Source organism: Camellia sinensis, chromosome 7 (assembly GCF_055761805.1).
Source record: "Camellia sinensis isolate YWXY chromosome 7, ASM5576180v1, whole genome shotgun sequence".
Taxonomy (NCBI): domain Eukaryota; kingdom Viridiplantae; phylum Streptophyta; class Magnoliopsida; order Ericales; family Theaceae; genus Camellia; species Camellia sinensis.
In genome coordinates, this window is record NC_138967.1 from 189,735,711 (window position 1) to 189,752,024 (window position 16,314).

Consider the following 16,314-nt stretch of genomic DNA (forward strand, 5'->3'; position numbering starts at 1 on the left):
AACCTCAAACATGACTAGTCTCTTACCAGGAGGAGGAGAACCCAGCAAATGGCGTCACTGGCCATCTTCTCTATTCCAAAATACCATGCAAAACCAGATCCTCATACATGACTTCATTTTCTACACAAATGCAAAGCTTTGTTTAACAGCCTACTCGGGTTGAAGATTCCAACCAAATTCGCTCAGTATACTGTTATCTCTATCGTTGCTGAAGAAGTAAACGCTGTCCGAGTCAGCACCGAATGTCCAGCTCGACTCGATAATCGTTGGATCGACTCTGTCCTTATCATCATCATCCATGTCTTTGTAGCCACCACGATCTATATATACATATATAAAGATATGTGTATAATGTAAATTGAGAGGTGAATTGGGCGAATCGAGAACAGAGAAATGGAATCGCGAGCGATCGAGAGTTCCGGAACAGTATTACAAATTGAACTTTACGATCCCAAGCAACGTGATGGTGATGTTGGCGCAGTATTGATGCGAGCCTGCGAGAACGGATGAGGTGTGTCACCGGTGGCGCCGGAACTGAGAATGGAGAAGTTTAGAGAGAGAGAGAGATGAGTTTTGATTTGGTAAGGTCAAATTTCTCTGTGATATGTTTAGGGACCTTAGACATCAAAAAATAATTTTGTGAATCTCTTCCATTACGAAAAGTGAAAGAAGGACCCTAGATTAATTTTCCCCATTTTAATTTGGATAAATTACATTAACCTCTTCTAAAATTTTAAAAAAAATATATAATAAATTTTATAAATTTGACGTAATTATACTAAACTCTCTAAATGTTTTAATTCGTATAATGCTTGATTCCTATTTTTACCAAAAGCTCATTAATGGTATAAATGAAAAAATAATAATATTATCATACCTTTTATATTGAAATATATATTCTATGTTATATATCTTTATATCTTCCTATCATTTTTTAGTTTAGATTTTTTAACTTTACTTAAAGAGAGCTTTTATAATTATATTAAAATTAAGAAATTTGTAATTTTTTTCAAACTCAGAGTGAAGTCAGTGTAATTTAATTTTTTTTTTTGTTTTTAATTTGAAAAAAATTGATCTCGGCTCTCTTTCTCTCACACTGAAACAATGGCGAACGAAAATGAGCCAGCAAAGCTTCTTCTACCGTACCTTCAACGCGCCGATGAGTTGCAGAAACACGAACCACTCGTCGCCTACTACTGTAGGCTTCTCTCGCTCTCTCTGTGGAAAACATTCAAAATCTTTACCATCAAGTAACTCTAAAACCCTAATTTCTTCTCGTTTGAGTTGAATTTTCCTTATCTTCATCTCAGGTCGATTGTGTGCGATGCAACGAGGGTTGAAGATTCCAACGTGCGATCGTACTAAAACCACTAATGCACTTCTTGTTTCCCTCATGAATCAACTTGAAAAGGTCCCCCAATTTTATTTTTCTTGATATATGTTTTCTAGTGTAGTTGTGATTTTCAAGCGGAAGAGTTTAGTGATTTTGATGGCTCTTGTATGATTTCTGTTTGCTTTTTCTGATTTAAATTTTGGATTTGATGATTGATTAGGTTCTGCTGAGAAATAAAAACTGAGTAACCCCATTTGGAAACCAGTTATTTGCAGTATATTGGTAATAATTTGAGGTTTTTAAGTTATTTGTTTTTCAGCTCAAGATAAGTTTAAAAATTATTTTTTTAAGCTGCAAATATGTTTTGTGGAACAGGCTCTATAAATGTATGTATGTATGTGTGTATGTTTTCCTTGTACCATCTCCAACCCTTCACCCATTTTTTCATTTCATTTGATTTCAAATTTGAGTAAAAAACTTGATTTGATATGAACTACTACAATTTTTTTCGTCAAAATCTTTTTAAAAATTCCCCTTTTATCCCAAATTTCATTTTTCATCAAATTTGATTATAAAAAAAAAAAATCTCCAATACTTCATCTTTTTAAATTTTCATCGGATTCAAATTTGTTGACTTCTCAATTTGATGGAAAAATTACACCCCCTTGATTTGATGAATATTTGATAAAAGGATTGAAGATGATTATTGAACACTTTTTCATTTAAATTTAAATTCGATGAAAGAAATGGTGAAGGATTGGAGATGCTCAGACTGTGAGAGACTAATGCTGTGTTTGATTGGGGGATTTGGGAAATGATTTTTGGAAAGGGAAAAGGAAAAGATAAGTGAAATGTAAATAAAATATACCTACATTTCACCTAGTTTTACATGCCTTTTCCTTTTCTCTTTCCAAATCTTGAAACCAAACATAGCGTAAAGTTTTGAATTTGAGTAATATGTGTCTATACTTGTGTAAAGCAAAAACTCATTTCAAGGGAGCAAAGAACATTGTAGTGAAGCTTGAAATAATTAAAATCTATGATTTGGGTTCTTATCATCTTTTCAACAGCAATAAAATATATGTTTTTTTTCTTTCTAACTTTTTCTCACTTTGAATATGAAGATGTTTCTATTTGCTTATTTCATTGACATTTCTGGTCTTGAGGGTTGTTAAACCATGGGTTATTTATTGGGCTAAGTTGGGCATTTCGTGATGGTAATAACATTTTGCTTACACTTGGGCTTTGTTTGGATCATGAATTTAGGTAGGAATTTGGAAAGAGAAAGCGAGAAGGTGGATGAATTCCCTTTCCAAATTCCTATCTCTATCCATGATCCAAACACAACATTAATGTCTTGTTTTTGTGGAGTTGAACCTCTGCCAATGCTGGCTACTAATGTAAAACATAATTTAAGGCTCTGATTAGCATTTGTCTGAAATTCATTTGCTGTGTACATCTCTTCTCATGATTAGTATCTGCCCTGTTTGGTTCTTTTACAGGACAAGAAGTCACTGAAATTGGGGCCTGATGACCATTTGCACCTTGAGGGATTTGCCTCAAATGTTTTTGCAAAGGCAGACAAGCAAGATAGGGCTGGGAGAGCAGATTTGTACGGCGTGTTCTTTTTTAAAAATACATTTTTTTAGTGATAATTTTCTAGAAAGGTATTTTTAAACTCATGCCCTGAGGCATGCATCTAGTTGTGATTGAAAGAATTTCTGATGACTCAAGGTCTCCATCTCATTGTGTGAGATGCATTTAGAAAACACACCCCGTGCCTTGAGATCGATTTATGTTTGTGACGTATGTATCATGCTTCAACTGAATTTTTTTGTTACGAAGTCCGAAACTAAGAACTCACTCCTTCGGTCTGTCACCTTGATTCTTTATATGTCAAGATTTATGTGTTTTTGCCAAGTGTCCTAAAACTAGTATACTTCAGTAGGTGCACTACTATAGTTTTATTGCTTTCTTTCCAAACAAAGGAAAAACCTATGAATACTCTACATGTCAAGATTTTTGTGTCTTTATTATATGCCTTTAAAAGCATAATGTGTCTTGTATTTACATTGTTACTCAAGATGCATCTTGTGCTTTTCTGTTTTGCAAAAGATATTGCATTAGTATGCAGCTTACACTGTTAGGTTATCATTTATCTTTCCATGTTATATATGATCATAACCCTGTGAAGAGAAAAAAGTCCGATCTTCTTTGAAATCTAGTTTACCTCTCTCTCTCTCTCTCTCTGAAGTTGATTCTTAGTAATTATTTGAGGGCAATAAATTGTTGCTTTCTTACAGGAATACTGCAAAGACATTTTATGCAGCAAGCATCTTTTTTGAGATTCGTAATCAATTTGGTGACTTGCAGCCTGATGTGAGTTTTCGATTACATAAATAATTTTCACATATGGTTAACCTTTTTCGAATTCTATTGAACCTCTGGGAAGGCTTGGTTTGGTTTGGTTTATTGAACCTCTGGGCAAGGTTGATTAGTGATTTTAAGAATATTCACTTGGCCCGATTGGGTTAGTATTTATGTTTATGATTCTTTGCTCTAACAGCTTGAGCAGAAACAGAAGTATGCAGCGTGGAAAGCCGCGGATATAAGGAAAGCTTTGAAAGAAGGAAGGAAGCCTATACCAGGGCCTGCTGATGGTGATAAAGATTTATCAATACTGTCAAGCACATCAAGTGGTGAATATGTATGATCTTAAACTTAATGAACATAGTTGAGTAGAATGATTTGGTTTGCAAAAAATTTTTTATTGCAGATATACAAATTATGGAAAACTTTGCAGATAAAATAGATAAATAAATAAAAATAAATTTCATCCTCAATTGGCATTTGCTGCATGTGTGGTTCTCTTCTCTATATTGCATTTGTTGGTGAAAAATGTGATAATCTCAGCATCATAGGGTCCTTGAAGCTCGTAAGTACTCTGCAAGTGTAAAAAACATTCAATTAATGTATAGAATTGACGGTATTTTCAGGCTTCATGATAAATTATATGATTTCAGAAGTATCGTAGGAACTTGATAGCAAAAGAGTTTATTCAGATATTACATTTTTTTTAAGGAATTTATGACAAGCTATCTTCTTTGCAGGATCTTGAGCCGAGCAGATCTGACCCAGCTATCAAACCTGCACTAGAACCTGATCAATCACATCAGTCCTATGATGAAATTCCATCATCACCTTCAAATAATTCGCCGTCACTACCTTCTTACCCTACTGCAAGTTATCCTTCACATGATTTCCATCCACCGCCTTCGACCAACAGATCGGAAAATTCTACATATTCACAGCCATATCACCATCAACCTTACCCACAAGAACCTCAGCAACATTTTCCACAAAATTACCCGTCTCATGAAATTTCCTCTACCTCGTATCCCAATTTCCAATCTTACCCTAGTTTTACAGAGACTAGCCTCCCTGAAGCCCCATCTAATCATCATTCATACCATCAAGGCTCTGATGCTACTTACTCTACTCTGTCTGCTTCAACCACGACGAACTACCCATCAACTGCTCAATACAATTCAAGCAGCAGAAATGGAACTGTTTTAGAAGCTGCACCGACTTCTGTTCAAATGTATCAATATGACAACAATTACCAGCCACCACCTGAGAAAATTGCCGAGGCACACAAGGCTGCGAGGTTTGCAGTTGGGGCTCTGGCTTTTGATGATATCTCTGTTGCAGTGGACCACCTTAAAAAATCACTGGAGTTACTGACAAATCCATCAGCCAGTCAGTAAGTTTGTTGTTGGCAGTATTTTTATCCTGGTTTATTTTTCTGATTTGGTAGTTTGTTAGTGAAGTTCATTTGAATTTTCCCCCCCCCTTTTGATGGGAATTGCTGTATAGTTTAACCCCCCATATTACCATGTTGAGTGATTTATTGCAATTCTACAAGGGTTGGGGATTTTCTGTCCCCAAAATCTTTGTTTCCCTTTTCAATGCACAAGATTGTGCTGGTGAACTGGATTGGGTGCAAGAGAACAATTTTTTTTTGAATAAAGAGTATTCCGTGGCTTATAAGACCGAAAATTAATAAATAGATTTTCTTCGTTGATGTGATTGACCCATATATCAGGGTGATTTCATTGCAAAGAAGAGAAGAGAATTTATTTTGTGATCTTGAAGCAATGTTTTACATAACTCATGTTGTGATACTTGTCCTTTTGTCCTTTTCAATGGTAAGATTTGCACCTAATGGGCTTTAACAAAACAGCCTGGCCGTGGTCTAAATCTTTTCAAAAAACCTTTTAATTTTATAAGTAACTGAAATAACTACTACTTTCCAAACACCTTCCCCCACCTGACATAATTCAAAAAAAAGTGAATAATTAAGTATATAAAATATAATAAAGTAAAAGAAAGAAATGAGATGTGGTTTAAATCTTTTCAAAAAGAACTTTTAATTTTACTAGTAACTGAAATAACTACTACATTCCAAACACCTTCCCCCACCTCACCTGACATAATTAAAAAAAAAAGAAGTGAATAATTAAGTATATAAAATATAATAAAGTAAAAGAAAGAAATGAGAAAGAAGTGATTTAAAAGTCAAAAATCAAAAGACAATTCCATGTTATACAAAAGCAACCAACCCATGCTCATATGACTTTCAAAAAAAGAAAACACAATTAACAAGGCTAAAAAGAAAGTGAAATCATGAAGAGGTTTTATAGCTTTATTTACTCCTTTTGGGGAAAAAAAAAACACAAAAACAAGTATATAGGTAACTACAGTTAGTAATAACTCACAACACACAAAAGAGAGAAAAAAAAGTGAGTGAGTGAGCCTCTTTTTTCCCCTCTCCTGAGTGTTTGGTTGAAACTTTCAATCTCACTTTCTCTATATGCATAAAAATCATGATAGAGAAGCCTTTTTTCCTTCCTTTTTGTCTTTTTTTTTTTTTTTTTTAAGCAAGAGAAAGCGATGCGACTATGTGAAAGAATTGTAGCTGATCTAACAACTCTTCAGCATGGTTTGTGGCTCGGTGCTCAACCCGTGAGAATAACTCCTCGCTAAGCCAATCACCTATGTGTGCATCGACCAAGACCCCGCTCACGGCCCTGCAACTATTAGCTAGGGCTCGACCAACCTCGGTTGCGTCGTCAGGACAGTTGACCACAAGTGGACTTCCTCCTTTGAACACCTCAAGCTTGTTGATAGTAAATGAGCCGTTAGCTTCAACTACCTCTTTGAAATCTTGTAGGCTTGGTGCATACACCGGAATGTTGAAGTTGTCACGTTGCTCACAAGTAATAAGACCCTGTAATGTAGTGATTCCAATGTATAATCAATAGAGTGGACACATTACATTAAATTTTGTAGTTCATCAAACTTATAGAAAATATAATGTGTGTATCTTTTAATCACAAGATACAATTGTTTTGCCATTTATTTCTTGGATTACATAGTCATGTGCCCTAGGTGGGCATAAAGCAGACCAACAATGGCCCAACTATTGTTAACCATAATTTAGAAGTATTTTGTGACTTACCCTACATCACAATTGTCCTAAAAATAAAAAATAAAATAAAATAAATTAGATGGGATTTCTTTGTGTACTTGTTCATATAAGCAATCTAATCCTGAAAACATTGTAATCATAGCCGTTCATCCTAACTAGAGATGTTGATTGAGGAACAAGATAATACAGTACATCCACTGGCAAAGTCATGTATGAGAGAGCAATTATTGCATATACAAGAAAGTATTTTTTTGACATATTCATCATTATTTGATCAAGGATCAACAATCTAACGCATGAAAAATAATTAAAATTTTGGGCTTCTTATCCAAACCAAGGTTATGATAGAGTGCCCACCTGAATGATGGTCAACAAATGGAAGGCCATATATTAATCAAGAACAAAATGGGGGGATCCATCTGACGGCCACAATTGATGGTGAATTTTTTTAATAATGACCTCTAACATTTTCAAGATTATGTGTTACATATAAACCAAAACTTCATCATATCTCCATTTCTTTTCTTTTATGAAAAAGATGTAAGAACCTTAAAAAAAATATTTCATAATTTTTATCTAAATCACATGACGAGTAATGTGTTAATTTTTTTTTATTTGTTTTAAATTTAACTATGTGAGACCTGACTCCCTTATGATATATATTATTGTGAATAAATTTTAAATTTTAAATTGTGAATATCTAGTATTCTAATGATTAAGTGACTGTAAGTATTTTGAGAAAATAAATTGGGAACAAATGATCCTTGACTCCCATTAGATCCACTCTTAAATTGTAAATATTTGAATAACACGCAATTACGTGTATCAATTAAGATCAAATATAATATTAAAAGTCGAACATATCTTATTTCAGTTTTTTTTAGTGTATAGAATTCAACACAACTTTCTCATGAGATAAGATTTATACATTTTGTAACTCTCACCTCAAAAAAAAATTATGTTCCAATTCTATATTTCATGAGTTTACAAAATTATGCTCACATTTTGTAAATCTCAACTAAACAAAAAATTATATTTAATTCTGTGATCTAATTCTGTATTTCATGCAAGTTTACAATTCATTTGAAGACTAGCTCTTTTATATCTAGGTTGGTTAATATCTCCCTTTCCATTGTAGACTTTTGTTGCTCCTTTAAAGGGTCATGATTTCCACTAAAACTCTTGGTCTTTGGACAACATAAGTTGCACAACTATTCAAAACACTAAGTTGAAAGTTAGAATCATATGGTATGAAAGTTACCTAAAAGTATTAAAGTATAATCTAAATTCATTGTGTATGGACCCCAAAAAACATTCATTGAATCTCTACCATACCTTCCAAAACTTGGGCAACTTTCTTGGTAATTTTTCTAAGATAGTAGTTTTATTGAATCAATAATACTACAAACTCAATTTTTACTTACAAATTTACTTAAAAATATTAATGTGTGGTCCAAATTCATTAATACACAAATCCCACAACACATCAATTTAATCTCATCAGCATTGCAAATTTCTAGGCCAAATTCTAATCCCTCGTTTTGGGACAATAACAGTATAAAGATCCAGACTTACAATTCTAAATTTGTGTCAAGAATAAGAAAATGCGGTAGAGATTAAAATATATATTATAAGATTGTTATATAGAATGAACAGAGACATATTAAAAATTTTAAACTTCTTTTTGGCTAGTGTAAGAATTTTTAAACAATTTTTGATTTTTGTAATATTAGTGTAACTACTATTGGATATAATTACCTCTTGGACAAGATCATCCCAAGCATCCTGAAAGTGGGTCCCAAAGAGTAACCCTGCCCCACCTTGGTCAGTGGGGTCCAGAGAAGTTCTACCCAAGCAGACCAAGAACATGGACCCACCTCTCTTCATCTCCTGTGATCTTGATCTCAGAAACCCTGCTAAGTCTGTCTTGAATTGCTTCTTGTATGCATTTGCTGTGATCGCATTTGCACCGTGGATGAAAACCCTTCCTTCGTTGTACGCCGTTGATCTCTTGTCTACCACCTTATCTGGCACCTTCATTACCATTAACAAACTATGATTCAGTGCAAATGCTACACCGAGTAACTTTTTTTAAGGGTAAAAATTAGAAAAAAATTACTTGAAAATTGGCCTTAAAAATGAAAATTTTAGATAAGAACACTATAAATAATTAGATCTATTATGGCACGGGATTATAAGAACACTATATCAATATTTATTTCAGTGTCCACCCATCATTTACATTAAAGAGGTCAATATAATTATATAAAAAAATATGAAATTCATTATATTTACTAAAATAAATTTACAATGATAAATTTACTAATAGCATTTAATGAATAATAAATTCCAAAAGGAGAATCTATTGATAATTTACCTAAAAAAATTCAAATTTATGCATCATGCCTAATTTGTCCATTAAACCAACCTCTTCATCTTCACCTATCCTAGTTTACACTCTTCTTTTGGGAATAAAATAAATCAAAAAAAAAAAGAAGTCAATTTATTAGTTTATAGGTTTATTTGGATCACATATCCTATCTATTTTTTTTTGTAAATTTTTTCACAAAAATGTCAACAAACTAACTTTTTTTTTTTACTTCTCAAAACATGCCAATAATTTTTTTTTTTTCCTACTTCCCAAAAATAAGCCAATATAGGGATTGAAAGCCTATCAAAATGGGTCCTACATTTTTCTATGGGCAATAAGTATGGTTAATTTGGATTTTCCATGGCTTTGTAACATGCTCTGGATGATGATGATTCCTACTCAAAACATATTGCCAAAACATGCCTCCCTTTATTCATGTGTGCATGCTATATACATATCTAATGAGACTTGTCATGTCAAAATTTATCTATATCCATCAAAATTATTCGATATCAAGTTATCTATAATTGTATTATCAATATTATTATTCAAAACTATGCATACATCAATACATAAATTACCAAAGAAAAAAAAATAACAATTATTTTAGTGTATATTGACCTTAATGGTAATTTGGTTTTGATTTACGTGCAATCAATCAAATGGTGTAATGATTAAAGTTTGTACTATTAAGCATCATAACCTCATTTTAATCTTCTATGTAAATAATGTATGTAAAAAGGTAGATTTAGTAATGGAACATATTAACATTAATGTCCTCTAACTAAGTTGTTGGTTTCTATTTACTTTTTACTTAAAACTCAAAAAGCAGTCACTGAATCAATTGGTGCTTAGCTTTAGGATGTAGAAATTGTCCCCTCTCTCTCTTTCTCTCTCTCTCTCTCTCTCTCTCCACAGTTTTCTTTCTGTGAATCCAAGGCCATGAATTGAGGACAAAACTTTGACCTTTTGCAATATACAAGCAGTTGAAGATCTCTCTCTATGTATTCACACGGCATGACTTGAGGAGACTACATTTTTTTAGGGCACCTACCAACAATATATATTTTAAAAAATATTTACAAAATTAAGTAAACTAGATAGGATGTGAGACACACACATAGAATGTATCTGTTCCACTCATTTTATTTTTTGAACTTTTTTCTATGTTATCTTTTCTTGTTCTTTTTTTTTTTTTTTTTTTATCGGCTTTTCTATGTCATCTTTGTAATTGCATTTTGGAGTATATCATCCATATGGCAATACAAAAAGTGGCAAATAGCTCCATAACGATAAGAACACTAATAAACAAGGGTCGACATCAGCCTAGTCCTACCCACTTAGACCCAAGCCTTGCTTAACTAGTTTGGCCATGGACTAAGCTCGGCTTCAAACCCTACCCCTAAGCTCATTCCAAGCTTCATTCTGAGCGGGTTAGCCCGCTCGGATTCAGTCTTGGTTTAGGTCAAGCCACACACCTTCAACCAAATAATGACCCTCACGGCAAGCATACCAATTAAGACACAAAACTTGCCTTTGGATTTTACTACTTATGTAGACCACCAAGCATTCTGTCTAGATGATATGTTTGTTGGTACTACAAAAAATGATTAATTTAACATGTGTGTACTTTATAAAGCATTTAATAATTTCAATATAAGGGTCCAAAAATAACCTGGGAGAGCCAGTGCAAAGAAAATGCAGAGTAGAAAATATCAACAGATCTCGCTGGAAACAGCCGCCGGTGAAAGGACCCAGGAACTCCGGCGGCAAAGTACGAGCGGTGGCTGCTGGTGGTGAGGCACTCCTCCATGCTGCTCCCACCATTGTTGGCCAACGGTGGGATTAGCTGGAAGAGAGTGTTGAAGTCATTGGATGGGAGGTCGGAGAAGAAAGCTGAGAACTCCGGTGGATCATACCCCAACGCCTCGTACCGCTTGATCATGTGATTGATGATCACATCGACGATGTAGATCGTGTTGGTACCAGAGGAGCACCCTAAGTCAGCCACAGCGAATGGAACTTCCGGCGAGTGTAGTTGTACTATGTCTAGGGTTTCTTCAAGAAGATGAAGCATTGATCGAGCATGTATTGCCTGCATAGATAGATAGATAGATATCATAGCATGAAACATAAATATTTTTGTGAAAACTAAGATGAAACCAAAGAAGAAAGTCAAGAATCTTTGTTTTCAGACTCCATCTCTATTCTTTTATTCTAAAACTTGTAATTGTTGGATCATGTGATAAGTTTAAGTGCAAAAATTTTGAGACATGTTGTAAGTGTTTTGGATAGGGAACAGATAACATTCACAGTTGTCAGATCAGGTGGTAATTTCAAGAGAGAGTAATTTCAAGACATGATAAGAGTGTTTTGAAACATGAAACGAAAAATTATGTTGTGCTTCTATTCTCAAGCTATGTCTCTCTATTTTTCTGTTTTGAAACATTTATAATTATTAAATCATATGAAAATTTTAAAATATGAGAATCTTGAGACATAATTTAATTGTCTATTATGTAGTGTTTGGTTGGAGGATTTGAGGAGGGATTTGAAAAAGGAAAGGAAAAAGGTGTGTGAAACTAGGTGAAATATATTTATATTTTATTTACATTTCACCTAACTTTTTCCTTTTCCTTTCCAATTCTCTACTAAAATTCCTCAACCAAACACCGCGTTAATGTTTTGGAATAGAGAATGATAAAATTTGAGACAAATGATATATACTGTGCTTTTATTTTCAAACTCTCTTTTTCTATATATTTTTGTTCCAAAATATTCACCATTGTTGAATCATGTGAGAATTTTCAAAATGTAGTAATTTGCAGACGTGATTTAACAACTATGAGTGTTTTAGAACAAGACACAGAAAGATTTTGAAACAGAGAATATTGCACAAAGGGAAATTGAAGAGCAACCTACCTGAGCTTGAGAGTTGTTGGCATAGCTAGACTCTCCTTTGCCTCCTTTCATGCTAAGCATCCTCTCAAGCTTCATACTTGAAACAACTACATTGTCTCCTGTTGCAGCCATTTTGATATGTTTCATAAAATGAGAATGGTGTTCTATAGAAACAGAGGTATCTCACTCACAAAGAGAGAGGAGTGTTGTATCTGTATATATAGAGAGAGACACTTGGATATACACAGAGAGAGGAGTGTTGTATCTGTATATATAGAGAGAGAAAAGCAACGTTGTGTTTGTGTTGAATGCGGCACAATAAATAAGTTATTTTTCATGGGCCTGCATTCTTTAAAGTTGGCCATTTTAATTTACGAAAGTGTGTGGGTATAGTAGGCATATTTTGGAATCGATTTCAGTGATTTAAATCGTTTATTTTTTAGTAATACTCATAAAAAAATAATAAGATATCGGTAATTATATATTTAATCACACTTGTATTATAAAAAATGAATGGCTACTCTTAAAATTATAATTATCATTTATTTTTTTAAAACAATTATGATTCAAATATATAATATCCAATAATATTAATTTTTTACTTGAATGTTAAACTCAAAACTTTTAAAAAGTGAACAATTTAAATTACTTAATTTGGCCCTAAAATAGGCCATTAAACCAACCACTCTCTCAAGTTGAATGACCAATTTGAAATAATCCAATCTCATTCTCTAAGATCTTAACAATTAAAGTTTTGTTCCAAATATACCCCTAGGTTTTTTGGATTATTCCCATTTATTTAATCTAAATGAAGATTTCATGTTGGTAATTTCATCAGTATCATATCATACAAAAATTAAATTTAGACCACATCACTTTTATAAATAAAATTTTAAATTATTTTTGTGAGTTGTTATTTGTTTTTGTTTCTATGGGTCCACACATTTAACAATAAAACAAGACCAAGATTGACGCCGAACTTTATTTTTTTTTGGCGCAACTTTGGTGTGTTTTGTCTCCCTCCGGCCAATTTTGCCGCCGGATTCCGAACCGGAGATTGGGAAGGTAAAAAAAAAAATAAAAAAAATAAAAAAAAATCAAACAATAGGATTACAGATACAGAACTAACCACAGAACTAATTATATAAAATAATATTGACTATAACTGACCACAGAGCTAATTATATAAAATAATATTGACTATACATATCACATGATAAGACTTATCATAAAAGATACAGTTTCACTCAAATTGTCTTCCGTCTACTTTATGTGATTAGTTGTGTAGCCAATTTTGTGTCCATAAGCTTATTGTAAATCAAATGAAAGAAAAATGGAGCACATAGGTAGGGTAGACTTGTTTGGTTATGTTTTTATTTTTTGTGTTTTACTGAAAATGTAACGATAGATTCGATGTGAAATGTCAGCTTAGCATTACACTTTATATGAAAATGGAAGACAATATTATTTAGGCTTAAAGTATTTTGTTTGATAAAGTAGCTGTAACATACAATTATGATTGGGAAAATAATTAAGTAGGTTTAGTAATAATATTTCAATTAATATTATTCTTTCTGCCTAATCTAGTTTTGTTTGCTACCTTTGCAGTTAACAGTTATTAAACAAAGAAAACAAAACAATAAAATACAGGACTTTTTAAATAAATAACTAACAATTTGTGGGTCCAAATTTACTTAAAATAATAACCTAATTCAAAAGCCATCCTAACCAGAGAATAGTATTAAGAAAATATCCTCATTATTTTGGTCAGAGATAGATGGATCCTATATTGATTGATTAACATAGATTCTTAATTTTTTTGTGGTTTAATTTTATATTTATGGACTTACTATATTTATTTATTTTTATATACAAAGCATAACTGTAAATACTGTTCCTCTTTTTTTTCTTTTTTTCTTTTTCCTAGAATGTCTTTCACATTTAGTAATTATTAGGGTAAATTATGCAAATGGTCTCTATAATTTACATAATGTGTCAATTTGGTCCCTGTATTTTTAATTTGCTCGATTTTGTCCCTTAATTTAACGGATTGTATCATATTGATTTAATAAATAATGACTGTTAAGTTTGGTTGACGGAAACTCAAACGATGTATCAATTTAGTCATTATAGTTGACATGATATGTCAATTTGGTCCTTATCAAAATCAAGCAAACTAAAACAACAATGACCAAATTGACACATCATATAAACTATAAGGATCAAATTGACACATTGTTTGAGTAAGTGACAACTTTCCATCAACCAAACCTAATGACCATTATTTATTAGACCAATGTGACACAATCTGTTAAATTAAGAGGTAAAATTGAGCAATTTAAAACAATAAAGACCAAATTAATACATCATATAAACTACATGGACCATTTTCATAATTTATCCTGATTATTATATTCAATAAGTAAGGAACGTTTTTTTTTTTAATTCACCAAGTTGCACCAAACTACTAAACAGTTTCTTCAAATATCAATTTCTCCCTCAATTATTAAATTATTTAAAAATTTAAATATAAAATTATAAATATATCGCATCTGCACTGCACTAATATATATATATATATATATATATAAGATATACTTTTTTACGTGATCCTGATTTTATCAAAAGCAAATCATTGACTACTAACCTTCTCTACCTTACAATATAAATCTATATCTACATTTATATTAATATTCATACGTAGGTCTCATTTGACAATCTTCAATTTTAGTTAAAAAATCAATATAAATTATCACATCACTTTCACTATTTTTCTCCACATCTTTTTTTAAGAAGTTAAAAAAATTACTAAAATAACATATTCACAAACAAAGCATTATTGTTATATAAAATTAACTTTTGAGGTGGCGTAGATGTCACATGTTTTGTTTTTTTTTCCAAAACATCATTTACTATATAGAGATGATTTCAAAAGTTGGTTAAAAATTAACTTTTTGACTTTTTTTATCCTTTTGTGTGTAAAAAATGTGAGAAGTAATGTTACCTAAAATAGGTTAAAAGGTAAAAATTAACTTTTAACTTGGTTGTCAAATTGCCCCATAATTATTATCTAATTGCTTCAAATAACTTTCATTATTAGGTTCAGTTGTTTCAAATTCAATTCTTTTAGATAACTGTCAACACACACCCACTTCTTGTTAATATATAAAACAAATGTTGGTATAGATGTTACATTTTTTTTCTCAAAAATGTCCCCAAATATGATTATTGTTATAAACTGTTTCAATTCTCTTTAATTATTTTAAATAACTATCATAATTATTACATGTAAATTGTAATTACAAATTATACACATATTTTATGCCCACTTCTAAGATATATATATATATACACATAAAGACAACCACCAACTGATGCACAAAAGAAAACCATCATGCATGTTACTTTGAGCTCTTTTTTAATAAATAAATATATATATATATATATATATATATATATATCATAATTTATAAAGCTTATCTCTTTAAGGGAAGTGATTATTAGAAGTTGCTGTTGAAGCAGTTTTAGCCATAATTAACCCAATTTCTAATCCAAATTGATTGATTGATTTATTTATTTATATACTGTTAGTATAATGATATTAGTCAACAAGAGAGGACTGATCGAGATAATGAAGATTAAAAGTTATTTTATATCTATTACAAAGCCAAAATGATGATGATTGATTATTATTCTTTTAAACGATCATCCCAGAAATCAAGGTTTAATTAGCACCTAACACCTTAAACTAGTAATTAATTAACTACTAGAGTTTGTTGGAGTAATGTACTACAAATTATCAAGTAGTATCAATTAGTTTTTTTATTGTTATTACCATTCTCTTATGTGTGGATAAATGGTGAAGATGCGAGAAATGAATATTTAATTCACATTTTTGTATTTTTAAATTTTTATTTAAATTCACAATTCAAACAGATTAAGGATCTTAATCTCATCCAAACTAACCTCATGGGTTTTTTTTTTTCTTTTTTTTATGGGATAAAATTCACTATTGTGGACTCAATCGTGCTGGTATATGAGTTCACTGTGAGTTCTATTTTGATTATTCAATTTATTTATATTTTAAATTTTTGTGTGTAGATCATTTATGAAAAAATTCAAACTAATTTGATGATTGTAGTGAAATCAAGATTTTTTTTTTTTTTTTTGGTTCAGAACAGTGTTGCATTCATGGACATTATGTTTATTGAGCGAATT

General features: G+C 31.7%; 2 protein-coding genes across 6 annotated transcripts; one reads left to right on the forward strand and one right to left on the reverse strand.

Annotated features, from left to right (window-relative positions):
* Nucleotides 1-936: 936 nt before the first annotated feature.
* LOC114280094 (protein HOMOLOG OF MAMMALIAN LYST-INTERACTING PROTEIN 5) lies at nt 937-5,400 on the forward strand. Of its 5 annotated transcripts, XM_028222425.2 has the most exons (7): nt 1,073-1,198; nt 1,311-1,411; nt 1,554-1,615; nt 2,836-3,000; nt 3,637-3,712; nt 3,900-4,040; nt 4,444-5,400. In XM_028222425.2, the coding sequence occupies exons 4-7, from the start codon at nt 2,864-2,866 to the stop codon at nt 5,098-5,100; spliced, it is 1,011 nt and encodes a 336-aa protein (XP_028078226.1). In that variant the 5' UTR covers nt 1,073-1,198; nt 1,311-1,411; nt 1,554-1,615; nt 2,836-2,863; the 3' UTR covers nt 5,101-5,400. The 5 variants fall into 5 exon arrangements, with proteins under 5 accessions (XP_028078224.1, XP_028078225.1, XP_028078226.1 ...); XM_028222423.2 differs by lacking the exon at nt 1,554-1,615 and having other exon boundaries at nt 937-1,198; nt 2,836-2,945; XM_028222424.2 differs by lacking the exon at nt 1,554-1,615 and having other exon boundaries at nt 1,053-1,198.
* A 612-nt stretch (nt 5,401-6,012) lies between these two features.
* On the reverse strand, nt 6,013-12,391 carry LOC114280095 (indole-3-acetate O-methyltransferase 1). Its single transcript, XM_028222428.2, has 4 exons — nt 12,118-12,391; nt 10,871-11,290; nt 8,583-8,858; nt 6,013-6,623 (listed from the first exon to the last, which is right to left on the reverse strand). Exons 1-4 carry the CDS (start codon nt 12,241-12,243, stop codon nt 6,270-6,272), a joined length of 1,176 nt encoding a protein of 391 aa, XP_028078229.2. The 5' UTR covers nt 12,244-12,391; the 3' UTR covers nt 6,013-6,269.
* Between the last annotated feature and the right edge of the window lie 3,923 nt (nt 12,392-16,314).

Coding starts and splice junctions, on each gene's coding strand:
- LOC114280094 (XM_028222423.2), top strand. CDS start 1,105: ATGGCGAACGAAAATGAGCCAGCAAAGCTTCTTCTACCGTACCTTCAA. Junction 2,946..3,636: donor AGGGCTGGGAGAGCAGATTT/GTACGGCGTGTT, acceptor GCTTTCTTACAG/GAATACTGCAAAGACATTTT. Junction 4,041..4,443: donor GCACATCAAGTGGTGAATAT/GTATGATCTTAA, acceptor TCTTCTTTGCAG/GATCTTGAGCCGAGCAGATC.
- LOC114280095 (XM_028222428.2), bottom strand. CDS start 12,243: ATGAAACATATCAAAATGGCTGCAACAGGAGACAATGTAGTTGTTTCA. Junction 8,859..10,870: donor CTTTGCACTGGCTCTCCCAG/GTTATTTTTGGA, acceptor ATGGTAATGAAG/GTGCCAGATAAGGTGGTAGA. Junction 6,624..8,582: donor GGGATGATCTTGTCCAAGAG/GTAATTATATCC, acceptor ACTACATTACAG/GGTCTTATTACTTGTGAGCA.